Raw genomic sequence first — 14509 nt, 5'->3', positions numbered from 1 at the left:
AAACTTCCAGTACGGCTCTTAGAATTAGCAAGCCTAAATTTAAAAAAAAAAAAAAAAAAAAAAAAGCAGAACAGAAACCTGCGAAGCTGCGAAAAAACAGGCAAGAATTAACACCCAGCCAAGGAAAACAGGAGGCTGGAAGAACAGACACATCTCTGGATTGATTAGTTTCCTAAGCACATACTGGGTTCTCATTGACTGATTTAAAATAAAAATTAGAAGAAAAAAAAAAAAAAGATGGTGGGGGACAAATGAGACAAGAAACAGGAAGAGAGGGTACAGACCAACAATGGTCCTGGCATCAAGCGATGGCTGGGAAGTAAGCCACTGACCCACACACGCCACGGCAGGCAGGGGCTGAGGGAGTGTCAGGAGCCACCAGTTGAACTGTCACCTATTCATCTTCCCTTGGGGCTCAGGCACCCACAGGCCTCGTGTTGGTAGCAAACCCGAGATGCAGTTTACCATCTACTCTGGGCTATATTCTTAGGCCACCTGTGTTAAGACCAGGTTCCAGAGCTCAGGGGGACCACCACTGTGTAGAAAATGCTCGATGCCCCAAGTGGCCACTTAAAGCTGCACGACAGCACAGCGCCCTTGAAAAAGAGGATGGGCTCCGTGAAGTCCAAGCTGTCCCTAAACCTAAAATCTTGAGATGTTGTGTGCTGGGGCTTGCATGCGTGCTAAGTCGCTTCAGTCGTGTCTGACTCTTTGTGACCCTTTGGACTGCAGCCCACCAGGCTCCTCTGTCCATGGGGATTCTCCGGGCAAGAATACTGATGTGGGTTGCCATGACCTCCTCCAGGGCGTCTTCCTGACCCAGGGATCAAATTTGAGTCTCTTACGTCTCCTGCATTGGCAGGCAGGTTCTTTACCACTAATGCCACCAGCGAAGCCCTTGTGTGTTGAAAGCTGGAGGAAAAAGAAAGTAAGACAAATAACTTGAAAAGCTGTTCAACACTGGGGATGTTTCCTAGAATGTAAATGTCATAGCTGGGCCAATTCCCTTTCATTTCATGACCTCTCTGTATCTTGAACATCTTCTTGCAAAGAGTCAGACACAACTGAGCAATTTTCACTTTCTCTTTTCTTTCACTTTCACTGTATAGAGTACAGTGGTACAGTGTCTTTATTTCAAGCCCTAGGTGCCCAGAAGCAAGTGTGAAACCAGCCATGGGATAGCTGGTGCGACTGTGCTTCTCAGGCTTCCTTGGTGGCTCAGATGGTAAAGAATTTACCTATAATGCGGGAAAACCAGGTTCAGTCCCTGGGTCAGAAAGATGCCCTGGAGAAGGGTGCGGCAGCGCACTCCAGAATTCCTGCCCAGAGAATTCCATGGACAGAGGAGCCTGGAGAGCTATAGTCCATGGGATCGCAAAGGGTGGACACGACTGAGCGACTAACACTGTACTTTTCAAAGTACTGTACTCTGAGACTAACAATGCTTTATCTTTTAGGTCTGCTTTTTTTTAATATATTATTTGTGTGAGAAGGATTATAAATCTATTATAGCAATGTACTATGTAGCCGAATGTATTAGTTGGGTACCTAACGTTGTTGAATTTATGAACAAACTGGACTTACGAATGCACTCCGGAACAGAACTCGTTAGTATGCAGGGGACTTTCCTGAGTTCTGTGATCCATAAGAAGCAAGTATTTGATCTTTATCCCCTTTCTGGAACTGAGTTCTAAACTCCTGGAATTTCCTAAGTGATAAGAGTCTTTTGTTACATTAATGAAGTGGCTCAGGAAGGAGGCCAGTGGAGCCAACAAGGTGATTAGAGATAGGAACCCTCAGTCCCACCCGCCCTGACCTCTGGGGATGGGGGAGGGGCTGACAGGCACATCAATCGCCAATGGCCAAAGATTTAATCAGTCATTACCAACGTGATGGAACTTCCATAGAAACCTAAAAGGATAGACCTCAGAAAGCTTCTAGGTTGGTGAGCACGTGGAGATCTGGTGGAGATCTGGTGCAAATGGTGCCCCGAGAAAGCATGGAAGGGGCTCCTCCCTTCCCAAGGAGCATCTCTGCATCTGGCTGTAGGTTAATATTCTCAGTCATCTAGTGAGTAAACTGGTCTCCTGAGCTGTTCTAGCAAATTAATCAAACCCAAAGAGGAGGTCATGGGAACCTCTGATCTACAGCCATTTGGTCAGAAGCACAGGGGACACCCTGGACTTGTGCCTGGCATCTCAATGGAGGCAGGAGCAGCCCGGTGGGACTTAACCTGTGGAATCCAATCTATCCCCAGGCAGACAGTGTCACATTGAGTAGAACTGCAGGACGCCCAGCTGATGTTCAGCAATGCTCAGTCTGCCACTACCCCTCCACACCCACACACGCAATGGAATTGGTATTGGAATCCTATCACCAGGGTGCAGCTCCAGGTAGCATCAGTAACATTCATAATGAGCTCTGTATATTACAGATTATACTCTACTGAATAGATGGGAGGATGGAGAAGAAGCACATCTTTAATCATCATATTTAAAACCTGAGCAGGGCCCATGGAGCACAACTTGCAAAAAAAGACTGCAACAGTTACAAAATACCCTAAATGTTTAAGAAACAAGATACAAAAAGTGAATATTTTAAAAATCACCTGCAGAGAATAAGTAAAGAATATTCCAGGGAGTAAGTACTAAAGCAGAATGCTGCTGCTGCTAAGTCGCTTCAGTCGTGTCCGACTCTGTGAGACCCCTGAGACAGCAGCTCACCAGGCTCCCCCATCCCTGGGATTCTCCAGGCAAGAACACTGGAGTGGGTTGCCATTTCCTTCTCCAATGCATGAAAGTGAAAAGTGAAAGTGAAGTCGCTCAGTCGTGTCCGACTCCTAGCGACCCCATGGACTGCAGCCTACCAGGCTCCGCCATCCATGGGATTTTCCAGGCAAGAGTACTGGAGTGTGGTGCCATTGCCTTCTCCACTAAAGCAGAATAAGAAAAAATAATATAACTTGTTAGGGACCATTCAGAGGAAAGGGGTGAATCTTAAGTGTGGCAGAATACCAAATTAGTTTTTAAACCAAGGCTTTTGCCTCACTCCATAACACTGAAAGAGGAAAATTTCACAGTAATCATTTAACCTGATAATGAAAATTCATATCCCAGGTAAGTTTCCAGTTAAAGACAGCAAGTTATTTAAGTAATATTCATTAAAGCACTGACCCCATCCTTAGCAAAAAGGAGTAAATGAGCAGTAACTGCGAATTTTACGACTTGGCTGATAATACCAAAAACAGTAACAAGAACAACAGTTGACATTCACTGAGCACTTATGTTTGTCAGCCACTGTTCAGAGTATTTTACGGTATTAATTCAGTTTACTCTTACCGCTGTACTTCTCTCCGCTTCAGACAGAAATGTCTTACAGAGGGAGAGAGGAGACAGAGCTAGGAATGGCAGAATGGGCAGTCTGCCTCCAGAGCTTGTTCCCTAGTCACCACGCAACATTCAGATTCTTTTTTTCATTCCACCCTCCAGTTTTATCTTCTATTTGACATGCATCTCAAAAATACCAGCAAGGACACAATGCACAGGAGAAATGTGATAAAGCATTACATCACTTACCATTGGGGAAAGCTAATACACTGATGATAAGAAAGAAGAAAATTACAGACAGGATGCCCCTCCAGATGTTGTCTTCTGGGACAGAGTCATCCCTGAAAACAGAAAAGGAACACTGAGTGTTATGTTTGAATCTACAGTCAGTCTAGAAGGAGTACGAGCTCCATGTTCTAAAAAACTGGGTTTTTTAATGTAAATCGCTAACTTTATTTTGCTGAGCTAAGTCATTACATTCACTAGTTACTATTCACTATGGTATTCCCTAAAATAATACAGCCCTCATAGTAAAGTCCAGTTCTTACGATAAAGGTATTGTCAACCTTACACCCCAACACATGTTCTACTCGGACAAGCATTTGAGAATCATCATTCTTTTACAAAGGGGCTTCCCAAGTGGCTCAGTGGTAAAGAATCCACCTGCCAAAGCAGGAGACGCAGGAGACATGTGTTCAACCCCTGGATCGGGAAGATCCCCTGGAGAAGGAAATGGCAACTTGCACCAGTATTCTTGCCTGGGAAATCCCATGGACAGAGAAGCCTGGTAGGTTACAGTCCATGGGGTCTCAGAGAGTCGGACATGACTGAGTGCACACACACACACAAAGATGACCTTCACTACAGAGACTGTGGTGGAAAACTGTGCAGGAATCAGAAAGGAAGCCTAAGGTTACGAAACCTGTACGCCCCAGAGCCCATGCTCCACAACAGGAGAAGCCACTGCAACGGGGAAACCCAAGCACCACAGCTAGAGTGGCCCTCATTTGTCACAACTAGAGAAAGCCCACAACGGAGACCCAGCACAGCCAAAAATAAAAGTTATTTCAAAAAATAAGGAGGAAGGACATGAGGCAATGAGATTATGCAGTCACTTGTCAAATATGGACAGTTGGCTACCCAAGGGATGAACAAAACGGGGCAGTGTAACGCCACCAGAAAGCACTAGTGAAAAATGTTAAAGGAAAAATGAAGAGAAAACAAAAGACCAGATTTAAGCTTGTATTTAAATTCTAAATATAAGGATTGTAAAGAAGGAGACAAGCTTCTCCACCCTGCTCCAGCCTGGTCATTCCTCATGTGTTACTGTGTTGAACTCCTCCATAACCCCAGTAAACTGAAATGATTACATCTGTTGGTTTATATGTTATCTGTCTTCTCTGCAGAAAGTAAACTCCTAAAGGCAGGGAATTATTTACACCTGTATCCACAGAGCCTGGGGACACAGTAGGCCCTCAATATATTTCTGGACTGATCATCATGGAAGAAAATTTACTGTTTTACAATGAAGCTTCCCTGGTGGCTCAGTTGTAAAGAATCCACCTGCCAACATAGGAGATACAGGTCCGATTCCTGGGTTGGAAAGATCCCTGGAGAAGGAAATGACAACCCACTCCAGTATTCCTGCCTGGGAAATCCCATGGACAGAGGCGCCTGGTGGGCTACAGTATGGGGTTGCAAAAGAGTCCGACATGATTTAGCGACTAAACAACAAAAATCCCTGAAACAGAAATTTTCTTACCATTGATGGTAAAAATTTTAGATTTTAACAGTTTACATTAATAAAGAAGATTCTAGTAACACATCTGGGGCTCAGAGAAGCAAACAAAAGTAGGAAAACAGAAAAACAACTGGAAGATTTTCTGACGTATTGATAATTTTTGAGACACTTGGGAGAGGGAAGTTCAGTGTTCCAGTTTAGAAAGAAGTAGGATAAGTAAGAGAAAATATGAGAAGAAACACAATGGAATGACATAGTTTAGAGATGATGAAACTGGTAGCAATACATTTTAAAATGATCAAAGAAACTGGGTTCATCTGGAGGAGGACTGTCTACAGTCAAAGTTTTCAAAAGACAAAGTTAAATTAAGATCGAATGTTACTAAAGGACAAGAAACAGGTCAAAAAAGAATCTAGAAGAAAACCAAGTTTGCATAAAAAAGATCTTGAGTATCAGAATACACACATGAAAAGGTATGGAATGAAGCAATTATTACCTCATTAAGGACTGAGTCCTGGGTGCTGGTTTAAAAGTGTTAACTTAGATACCAACTCCTGTTTAGGCCACTAAGTTTCTGCACCCAATGAAACTATTTCCAGACTTAAGACAAGACTGAACGTAAGGTTCTGAAACAAGATGTCATACAGGTCTTAAACGTTTCCTAGACCATCACACAGCCAAACAGCACTGAACTAACCCTGGACAAACAACACTTGGTGGTTAAATTCAGAAACCTGATTACAAAACCATTCTTTACAGTCGGACAGACTTCTTCTCCTAGCAAAGTGCAATCTTATTTTAATGGTCATCCTAACAATTACACATTTGCCCAGAGGTTATAAACACAACTTTAAACTGCCAGGCTGATCATCCTAGGGCACTTGCCATGCCCTTTGGCTTATGTAGGGAAGCCCCGTACCCAACTCCCAGGAACATTAGCTTTTACTGAAGAATGGCTACACTCAGCAAGGGTGGGGACACAAGGTCCTCATTCAGACCAAGGCACACTACTGATACTGCTAATGATGACAGCCAGGGCAACAGGTCCTACCTGTCAAGGATCTACTGCGTGTCAGGCAGTTTCTAGACATTATCTCAATTGTCACAACCCATCTGCAAAATGGGCTGTTATCAACCACATCTTACAGATGAGGTAACAAAGGTCACACCGGTTTAGTAACTTTCTCAAGACTGTGGAGCTAACAAGTTGCAGAGCCAGCTTCAAAACCAGGCCTGCTAGACTCTGAAGATTGTGATCTTTCTTCCCCTTTGCCAAACTGCCTTATGAAAACTTACCTGTCACCCTGAATCCCACCTGACTCATCGGAGATGCACGGGGATGGTATAGGACAGGTGGACTGGGCATGCAATTGGTAAGTCACAAAAGAAAAGCAAGGCTAAAATGAGTAACTGTGGCCGAGGAAAAGAAGATAGAGCCTCATAACTCATGCCATATACCAAAATACATTCTAGATGATTCAAACAACTAAAACTAAAAACGAAACAAAATTCTAGAGAAAAAAAAATGATGGGAGAACTAAAAAAAAAAAAAAGACCTATACACCCCCCAAAAAGACACCACAACCTCAGAGTGGGGAAGGCCTTTCTAAAGCATGATACAAACCCTTGAGGTCACAAAGGAGAAAGCTGACAAATTTGCATGACAAAGAAATCAGTAACAAAGTCCAAGGAAAAGTGATAGGTAAACTTGGAAAAAATATTTGCAACTCATATGAAGGCAAAGGGTTGACTCGCCTAATTACAAAGCTCTCCCCATCAAATCAATTAACAGAAAGAACAACAAATGGACAGAGAAAAACAAATAGAAAAGTGGACAAAGGATGTGAAGAGACACTTCACCGAGCAGAAAAATCCAGCAGCTCTCAGGCAAGTAAAAAAAAGATGCTCAATCGTGTTCATGGTAAGATATGGACACACTGGAACAATACAAAGAGACAACTTTTATCTACTTTATCCCTGATGGCTCAGATGGTAAAGAATCTGCCTGCAATGCAGGAGACCCAGGTTCAATCCCTGAGTCAGGGAGATCCCCTGGAGAAGGGAAGAGCAACCCATTCCAGTATTCTTGCCTGGAGAATCCCATGGACAGAGGAACCTGGTGGGCTTTCAGTCCACGGGGACGCAAAGAGTCGAACACGACTGAGCAACTAACATGACTCTTCCTTACCTTATGGAAAAAGGCAAGAAATTGATAAACAGGTATTCTCACACACTACTTTTATGGGGGGCCATTTGACAACACATTAATTTATAAATGCATATATTCTGTGACTCAGCAATTCCATGTACGAGAATATATCTCACAGATATACCCTCATCTATGCAAAAATGACATATGTACAAGGCTGCTCACCATACCATTGTATGTTTTAGCAAAACAAGGAAACAACTAAAAGAGACGTTAAAAAATTACGGCTCTGGCTCACAAGCAAGTACTTGTTGCTGTTCAGTGGCTCAGTCGTGTCTGACTCTTTGCGACCCTGTGGACTGCAGCACATCAGGCTTCCCTGTCCATGACCAACTCCCGGAGCTTGCTCAAACTCATGTCCATAGAGTTGGTGATGCCATCCAACCATCTTACCCTCTGTCATCCCATTCTCCTCCTGCCTTCAATCTTTCCCAGCATCAGGGTCTTTTCCAATGAGTCTGCTCTTCGTATCCGGTAGCCAAAGTATTGGAGCTTCAGTATTAGTCCTTCCAATGAATATTCAGTACTGATCTGCTTTAGGATGGACTGGTTGGATCTCCTTGCAGTCCAAGGAACTCTCAAGAGTCTTCTCCAATACCACAGTTCAAAAGCATCAATTCTTTGGTGCTCAGCTTTCTTTATAGTCCAACTCTCACATCCATACATGACTACTGGAAAAACCATAGCTCTGACCAGATGGACCTTTGTCAGCAAAGTAGGCAGCCATCAAAACAATGAAGATGCTTTTAATTAACTAGTACAGAGTAATTTAAGAGATCATGAAGTAAACAAAGCAATTTGCAGAACGGGAGTACAGTAAGCAACTTTTTGTGCAAAAAGAAGAGCACGCATAGGTATACGTAACTTGTAACTTGTGCTCCGAGCTCCACAGGGTGTCTGGAAATCCACCCAAGAAATGATCACTCCGTTTTATCCAAAGAGAGTAAATGAAGAGTTGGGGGAGACTTCTCACCATACACCCAGTGGAATATCTTGGATTTTAAGCAATGTAGATATATTACTTTCCAAAAAGTGGATTATACATCAACACTAAATTTGTTAAGAACTTGAGATCGGCGATAAACAATGAAGCTGCAATTTTGTAAATTCTGAGCAATCTTACTAGAAAGATGGGATTGATCCTAGTTTTGGGAGTTAAAAAAAGGAAAGGAAAAAAAAAAAGGCCGATTAAATCTGAATAAAATAGCAGCAAGTCTGAAAAGTTGGCCATTTTATATTTGCCTAATTAGAAAAAAAAAAGTATCAAAGACGGACAGCAAGCTCTTTGGTAAAAGTGAAAACATGCAGTACAGGAAGATCACACGCCTGTGATCAAAGACCGAAGGGTAGGCCGGTGAGCGAAAGAAGAAATCTGAGTCAGATCAGACCAGGGGTCCCCACTAGGCCTTCTGAGTTTCCTGAGAGCAGAGAGGGCACCCGCACAGTGCCTACAAAAGGTGGGCGTGTAGAAAGAACGGAATGGGTGACTGAGGAGGCTGCCCCCCGCCTACCCCACTAGCTGACCGGGGCCACTCTGTGAGACCCTCAGCTCCCCGTCATCCAGAGACTTAACCACACGCCAAGGAATTTGGACATTTTCCATAGTTAATCATGAAAAGCAACTAGGCGGCAAAGGCTACAAAGACCACACTACGGATTCCAGAGACCTTCCATCAGAGGACGAGAAGCATTTATCTCCTGACATCCACTGGGTCTGTGCCTCTCTGAAGGCTGGCTACAGCTGCTCTGCATTAGTTCTCTTAATCTTCCTAACACCCTTGAAGGGTGAAATGATCACAATCTGCATTTTACTGACCCCAAAGGCTACATGTTTTCCCCTTTAGGAGGCTGTTCGGTGCAGTGACAAGGAGGACAGGTTTGTGGCCAGACAGCCTGGGCCTGAATTCTGAATTCACACTATCAGCCTGTGTGACCTCAGGCAAATTATCCAGCCTCTCTGTGTCTTGGTTTCCTCCTCAGTATATCACAGGAGAGTAACAGTTCTACCTCACTGGGTTGCTGTGAGGATAAAATAACTTAACACACGTGAGGGACTTAGAGCACTGCCTGGCACAGATGGCCTGTCAGTTAGTAATTTGTAATTTCTGCCCACTCATTCCCTCAGCTAGCCAACACCTATCGTTGTGGACAAAGATAAACAGACATAGTCCTGACTCTTTGAGAGAATCATGATGAAAAGCACAGTAAGACACAAAAATTAAATAATTATCTTAGTATAATTTTGGCCTGAGAGAAAAGTTTTTAATTTGCTGGAACAGCCTCTGATTAACCCAACAAAACCCGCTAAACCCAAAAAAACCCCCTCGATCGTTCACACAAGGTTGACCCGTTTGTGGAGTCAGTACCATGTCCTCAGGCTTTGCCAGGGGGCAATATGGTTCCCACTTCCCAGGGAGGCTTGTAATCTGCAGTCAGGGCTGCCAGAGCCCCATCTTGACTTTCCCTGGTCTCAGGATTCTTGCTCAACTAAGACGTTTTGCTTTACGGCAACAAAAAATAAGAGGACTTCAGACTTAGAACTGTGAGGCTGTAGCAGCGCCCTGACCTCTTTGCTAGGTCCTCTGAGGCTCCTAACAACAGGCACCTCGGTCTTGGAGCTGCTGAACTTTCCAAAGGCCTTTCCCAGCTGCCATTTGGTTGAAATGCTCCACAGTTCTCTGGGGGAGTATTATCATTACTTGGAGGATGAGGAAAATAAAGCTCTTGCTTTATCTTGCCCACAGTTATAACAAACAGAGGCAAAATGAAGTAGGTGCCAGGGCTTCTGGAATGCTGGCTGGAGGTCAAGATTGCTGCACTGACCCATATGATACAGATGAGCTCAGGGAGGCCAAAGTTCTTTTCCCCTTGCTCTGCTAAATTTAGGAGGTGTTCCAGCAGCACGCTGGGGTAGCCCTGACCATACACAGCTAAAACACCAAATGCACAGATTACAGGAAAATTGTCATTAAGATCCCTTCTCATTCACTCACAGCAGCTCCAGCACCCAGCACAAGGCCTTGCACAGAGCAGGCCTTCTCAACGTGGTAGGTGCCAGAGACAGGAAGAGGCCAGGGCGGAGCAGGTGCGTGACCCAAGGAGCGTGAGGAGGAACCAAGGCCCAGGCCCAGAGGCCCCCTGCGGGTGATTCTCCTGCCTCGGCGCTGACCAGCCAGGGGCTGAAACACCCCCAGCGACTCAGCGGTAAAAATCTGTCTGCAATGCAGGACACATGGATTTGATCCCTGGGTCAGGAAGATCCGCTGGAGGAGGAAATGGAAACCCACTCCAGCATTCTTGCCTGGGAAATCCCATGGACAGAGGAGCCTGGCGGGCTACGGTCCATGGGGTAGCAAAAGAGTCGGGCATGACTTAGAGATTAAACAACAACTACCCAAGACAGAACCTGAAAAGCAGAACAAGTGAAAGGAAAGCCCTAATATTTTTTTAACAAAGGTTTGAACACAAAAAGCTTTGGCCTCGGATTTTTAAACTTCAACAGGTTGCAGGCAGTGAGCAAAAAGACCAGGGACAACAAGCAAACCTTCCACTCTAGACTATCTTTAACCACGGCTGTCTCCCTGGGGCCAAGAAGGTAAGGAATCCTTAACCTTGACTCCTAAATGCAGAGTTGGTTGTCCCCTCTCCCCCTGCCATATTCTCCTTTCCATCTCTTTAATAGGAATCTCTGAAACTGAGACACAAAGATAGGGTCATGTTCAGGAGGCTACACACTGTTAAGGAGCCTCTCTCCCAATGGAAAACTCAGTCTCAAGTTACAAAGTGGACCAATGTTAACTAACTTTGATATGAGCTTTGAAGACCACATTCATTTCATTTCGTAAAATGTTAAAGATTCTTTTCGAGAATTAGAGCTGAAATAGCAACTGACAGAGAAGAGTGATATTTTTTGAAAGTTCATATTGTATAAATGATTTTTCATATTTGACTCATTTAGCATTTTACTGGGTGTGTATTCTGCGATGATTAAGGTATCTGCCCTCAATAAATATAAAAACAAATATTACAATAGGAGAGAGAAATACTAATAAAAGACATTTCGAAGTATATAGTAAGTCCCATACCTACGAACCTTCAAGTTTTGAACGTCCAGAGATGTGAAATGTGCATTCCATCAACATCAGGCCTGAGTGAAACTGCAGCCTGCCCTCTAATTGTGTTAGCTGCGTATCTTGGCGAATTCTGGACTTCCGAACAAACTGGACTTATGAATGCACCCTTGGAGGAACCTGTTCATATGTAGGAGACTTAACTGTACATAAACACTTCTTCCTCTGGGCTTCCAGGAACCACCAAGAAAGGGGTCTGGGAGGGGACCATCGGGACAGTTGCCAGGGATGCCATGGGCTCGTGGGTAGGCAGAAGGCGTTCTCAAGCCAGAGGGAGGTACCAGCCTGGCACCAGGTGTGGGGCTGCCCGGGGCCGGCAGCATGTGCCGTGTACAGTGGAGGCAGGTTTAAGGTTCTATAATGAAGACCCTCAGGGGCCAGCAGGCACTCCCGACAGGTAATAGAGATCTAGGGCAAGACTGTACGCGGACAGACTGGATCAAGATCTTGACTTTAAAAGGTTGTGAGGAAAGCAGTGTGGAGGATGGTCTGAAGGGAAGGGCGGTCAAGGCCTGGGCGTGTCTTATGCCAAAGAGCTGGAGTTTATGAGCTAAAGCCTGGGCATGGGCAGAGGAGGACAGCTCTGAATGCTACTGAGGCCCGGCTGGACCTGGTGAAGATAAACTAGATGAACTCCAGGATGCCGGAGACCTGGGCTGGGTGGAACACGGACTGCTGAAGTACACTGAGTACAACCGAAGGCTCAGGAAGCAGTCCTTGCTGCCTGAATGAGTCCTGGGCTTTCAAATTTGTTGACCCTAAAAAGCTTGTGAACATCCCTACAGAAATCTGGGGCGAGAGGGACTCTATTACAAGACAAACTGCATTGTCATTGGTAACAGAACTATATGTAAAGTGCTAGACCCTAGGCAGCAGTACTAGGCAAGCAACTCTCCAAGGTAAGCATCAGCTAAACCAAGTAGTTCTGTGTGTCACCCAGGTGCTTATTTACCCCAAAGAAATATACATGATATACCTTACCCCATTATATACATTACCCCAAAGACATATGACACAAAGATATATATATATATATATATATATATATATATATATACACACACACACATATGTATATCTTTGGGGTATACACAAAGACCCCAAAGAAATATGACACATTTTCTCTTTCGAGAAATGAATAATCTTATTAAGGACATGCATGCATGCATGCATGCTAAGTCACTTCAGCTGTGCCCGACTCTGTGTGACCCTATGGACGGCAGCCCACCAGGCTCCTCTGTCTACGGGATTCTCTAGGCAAGAATACTGGAGTGGGTTGCCATTTCCTTCTCCAATTAAGGACATAAAACACCAGAAATAAGGACAAGAAAGGATATAAAGAGGTGCTTATTTTAATCCAATTAAAAAAAATCCATGATTTACATAGGAAGTGAGGAAGAGAAATGTTAAGAAGGTTAACTGGACCTCTTTCGAGGGGGCCTAACACAGGGCACCCCTCTACCTCCAGGGCTGGTGTCACCCAGCACACACTGCCATGGACAGTCACTTAATGTTGCTGGTATCCGGGAACAAGGACAGCCGAGGCCTTCTGTTAGTGGGGAAGAAAGAACACGCTGTACCTAAAGGAAATAGGCTCAAGACAACTGAATCAGCAGTATCAGGAGACAGTTTCTAATGGGAATTGATATGGTCTAAAGGGAAAAAACAGGGAAGGCTGGCAGGTTTCCAGGAGGGAAGAGACACAGAAGGTGGAACTATGCCTGCACAGTAAGATCAAGAAAAGCTGGAGCTCCAGAGCCGCTAAGGGAAATGAAGTGAAAACCACTATCACGAACAAGTAGAAATCAATCAATCAAAAGTCTGATCACGTGCCTGCCCTCATCCGCCTCCTCAGTCCCACATTAAGGAGAAAAATTAGCCCAGGTGAGTGGATGACCCCTTCTGAACAGGAAGCTGCAGGAAGGCAATCTCTTCCGGGCAAGTGATGACTTTTGCTGGACAAGTGTCACTGGAGAGACTGATTTCACTATTTTACTGCCAGGTGCCTCTTGAGGACAGAGCGACCTGTTACCAGTGGGATCTAGTAAATTTTGGCATTTTCAAATCTAAAGCCCAAGTATCTGAAACTAAGGCTATTCAACATGTCCAAGTTTACCAACCTATGAAAGGCGAGCTCAGAGCTTAAGACAAAGGTTCTCCTCTCCCCACGTTGGCTGAATACACTTTTATAAGACATATGCAGAGGCATTTGACTTCTAAAACTGGTTACCCTAAAATGTGGCAAAGTGAGCTTTTTCCAATCTTAGGCGGCAGGATTCAATAGCATCTGGCTTTACTGTGAATGACAATGATAGGGACTGGAGACTGAAACGCTATGATTCAACAGTGAGTTGGCCTAGCTGCCATTTAACAAAAGCACTGCTGGACGAATACAAACTTGTCCTGGACTTCTGTGTAAGGCACCTAATCCTTGCAATCCTAAATTCTTGCTGTGTCTCTGCACCACGTGTCATGACCCAGGTAGAGTTTCATGCATACTGGTAATCTGACACCGGGAAAGTATTCTACCCCTGGCTCTCTTCAACTACTGGTTTTTGAAAAACAACCTTTAAGACATATTTTTAAAGTTTTACTGAAAGAACTGCACTGAACAGTCACCAACTCAAACCCTGTTATAAACTAAGGTTCTTACTGCAAAAGAGCACAAAATGATTAATCTTCATTTAAGAAGTCATTACTTTCAATCTTTCTGGAAGAAGACAGAATGATCACTGTAATGTCTCAGTTTAAAGGGTCACAAATCACTACAAAAAATGAGTAAGACAGTAAGTACTAATTGTACTTATGATTTTATATAACATGAAACTTGTTCTGAAGTAGTTCTTTAATGTATGATTTCTGTCTCTGTGAAATTAGGGGGAGAAGTAAAATCATAATCAATTTTGGAAAAGACCATAGCCTACAGTTCAGATTATGCCTTTTCTATTACTTTTGACAAGCTGTTAAAATTCACACTCATTTCTTATACTTTCACTGCTGTAATTTATTGAATGCTTTGGCAGGACATGCTGTAAAAGGGAACTTCCAGAAGAATGTGACTTTCCATATTAGAAAAGAGGAAGAGAAATCTGTTCTGAAAGGG

The 14509-nt window shown here is 44.0% G+C and overlaps 1 protein-coding gene across 1 annotated transcript in view; it reads right to left on the bottom strand.

The window, feature by feature from the left end:
* The window catches only part of PTDSS1 (phosphatidylserine synthase 1), a 68745-nt gene that overhangs the window by 50837 nt on the left and 3399 nt on the right, over positions 1-14509 (bottom strand). Inside the window, exon 2 of the mRNA XM_006061120.4 lies at positions 3576-3667. Coding sequence (XP_006061182.1) covers positions 3576-3667 — 92 coding nt within the window. The remainder of the gene's footprint in view (positions 1-3575; positions 3668-14509) is intronic.

The sequence above is a fragment of the Bubalus bubalis genome, chromosome 15, assembly GCF_019923935.1.
Source record: "Bubalus bubalis isolate 160015118507 breed Murrah chromosome 15, NDDB_SH_1, whole genome shotgun sequence".
NCBI classification, from domain to species: domain Eukaryota; kingdom Metazoa; phylum Chordata; class Mammalia; order Artiodactyla; family Bovidae; genus Bubalus; species Bubalus bubalis.
This window is presented reverse-complemented; position numbering and strand designations above follow the sequence as displayed.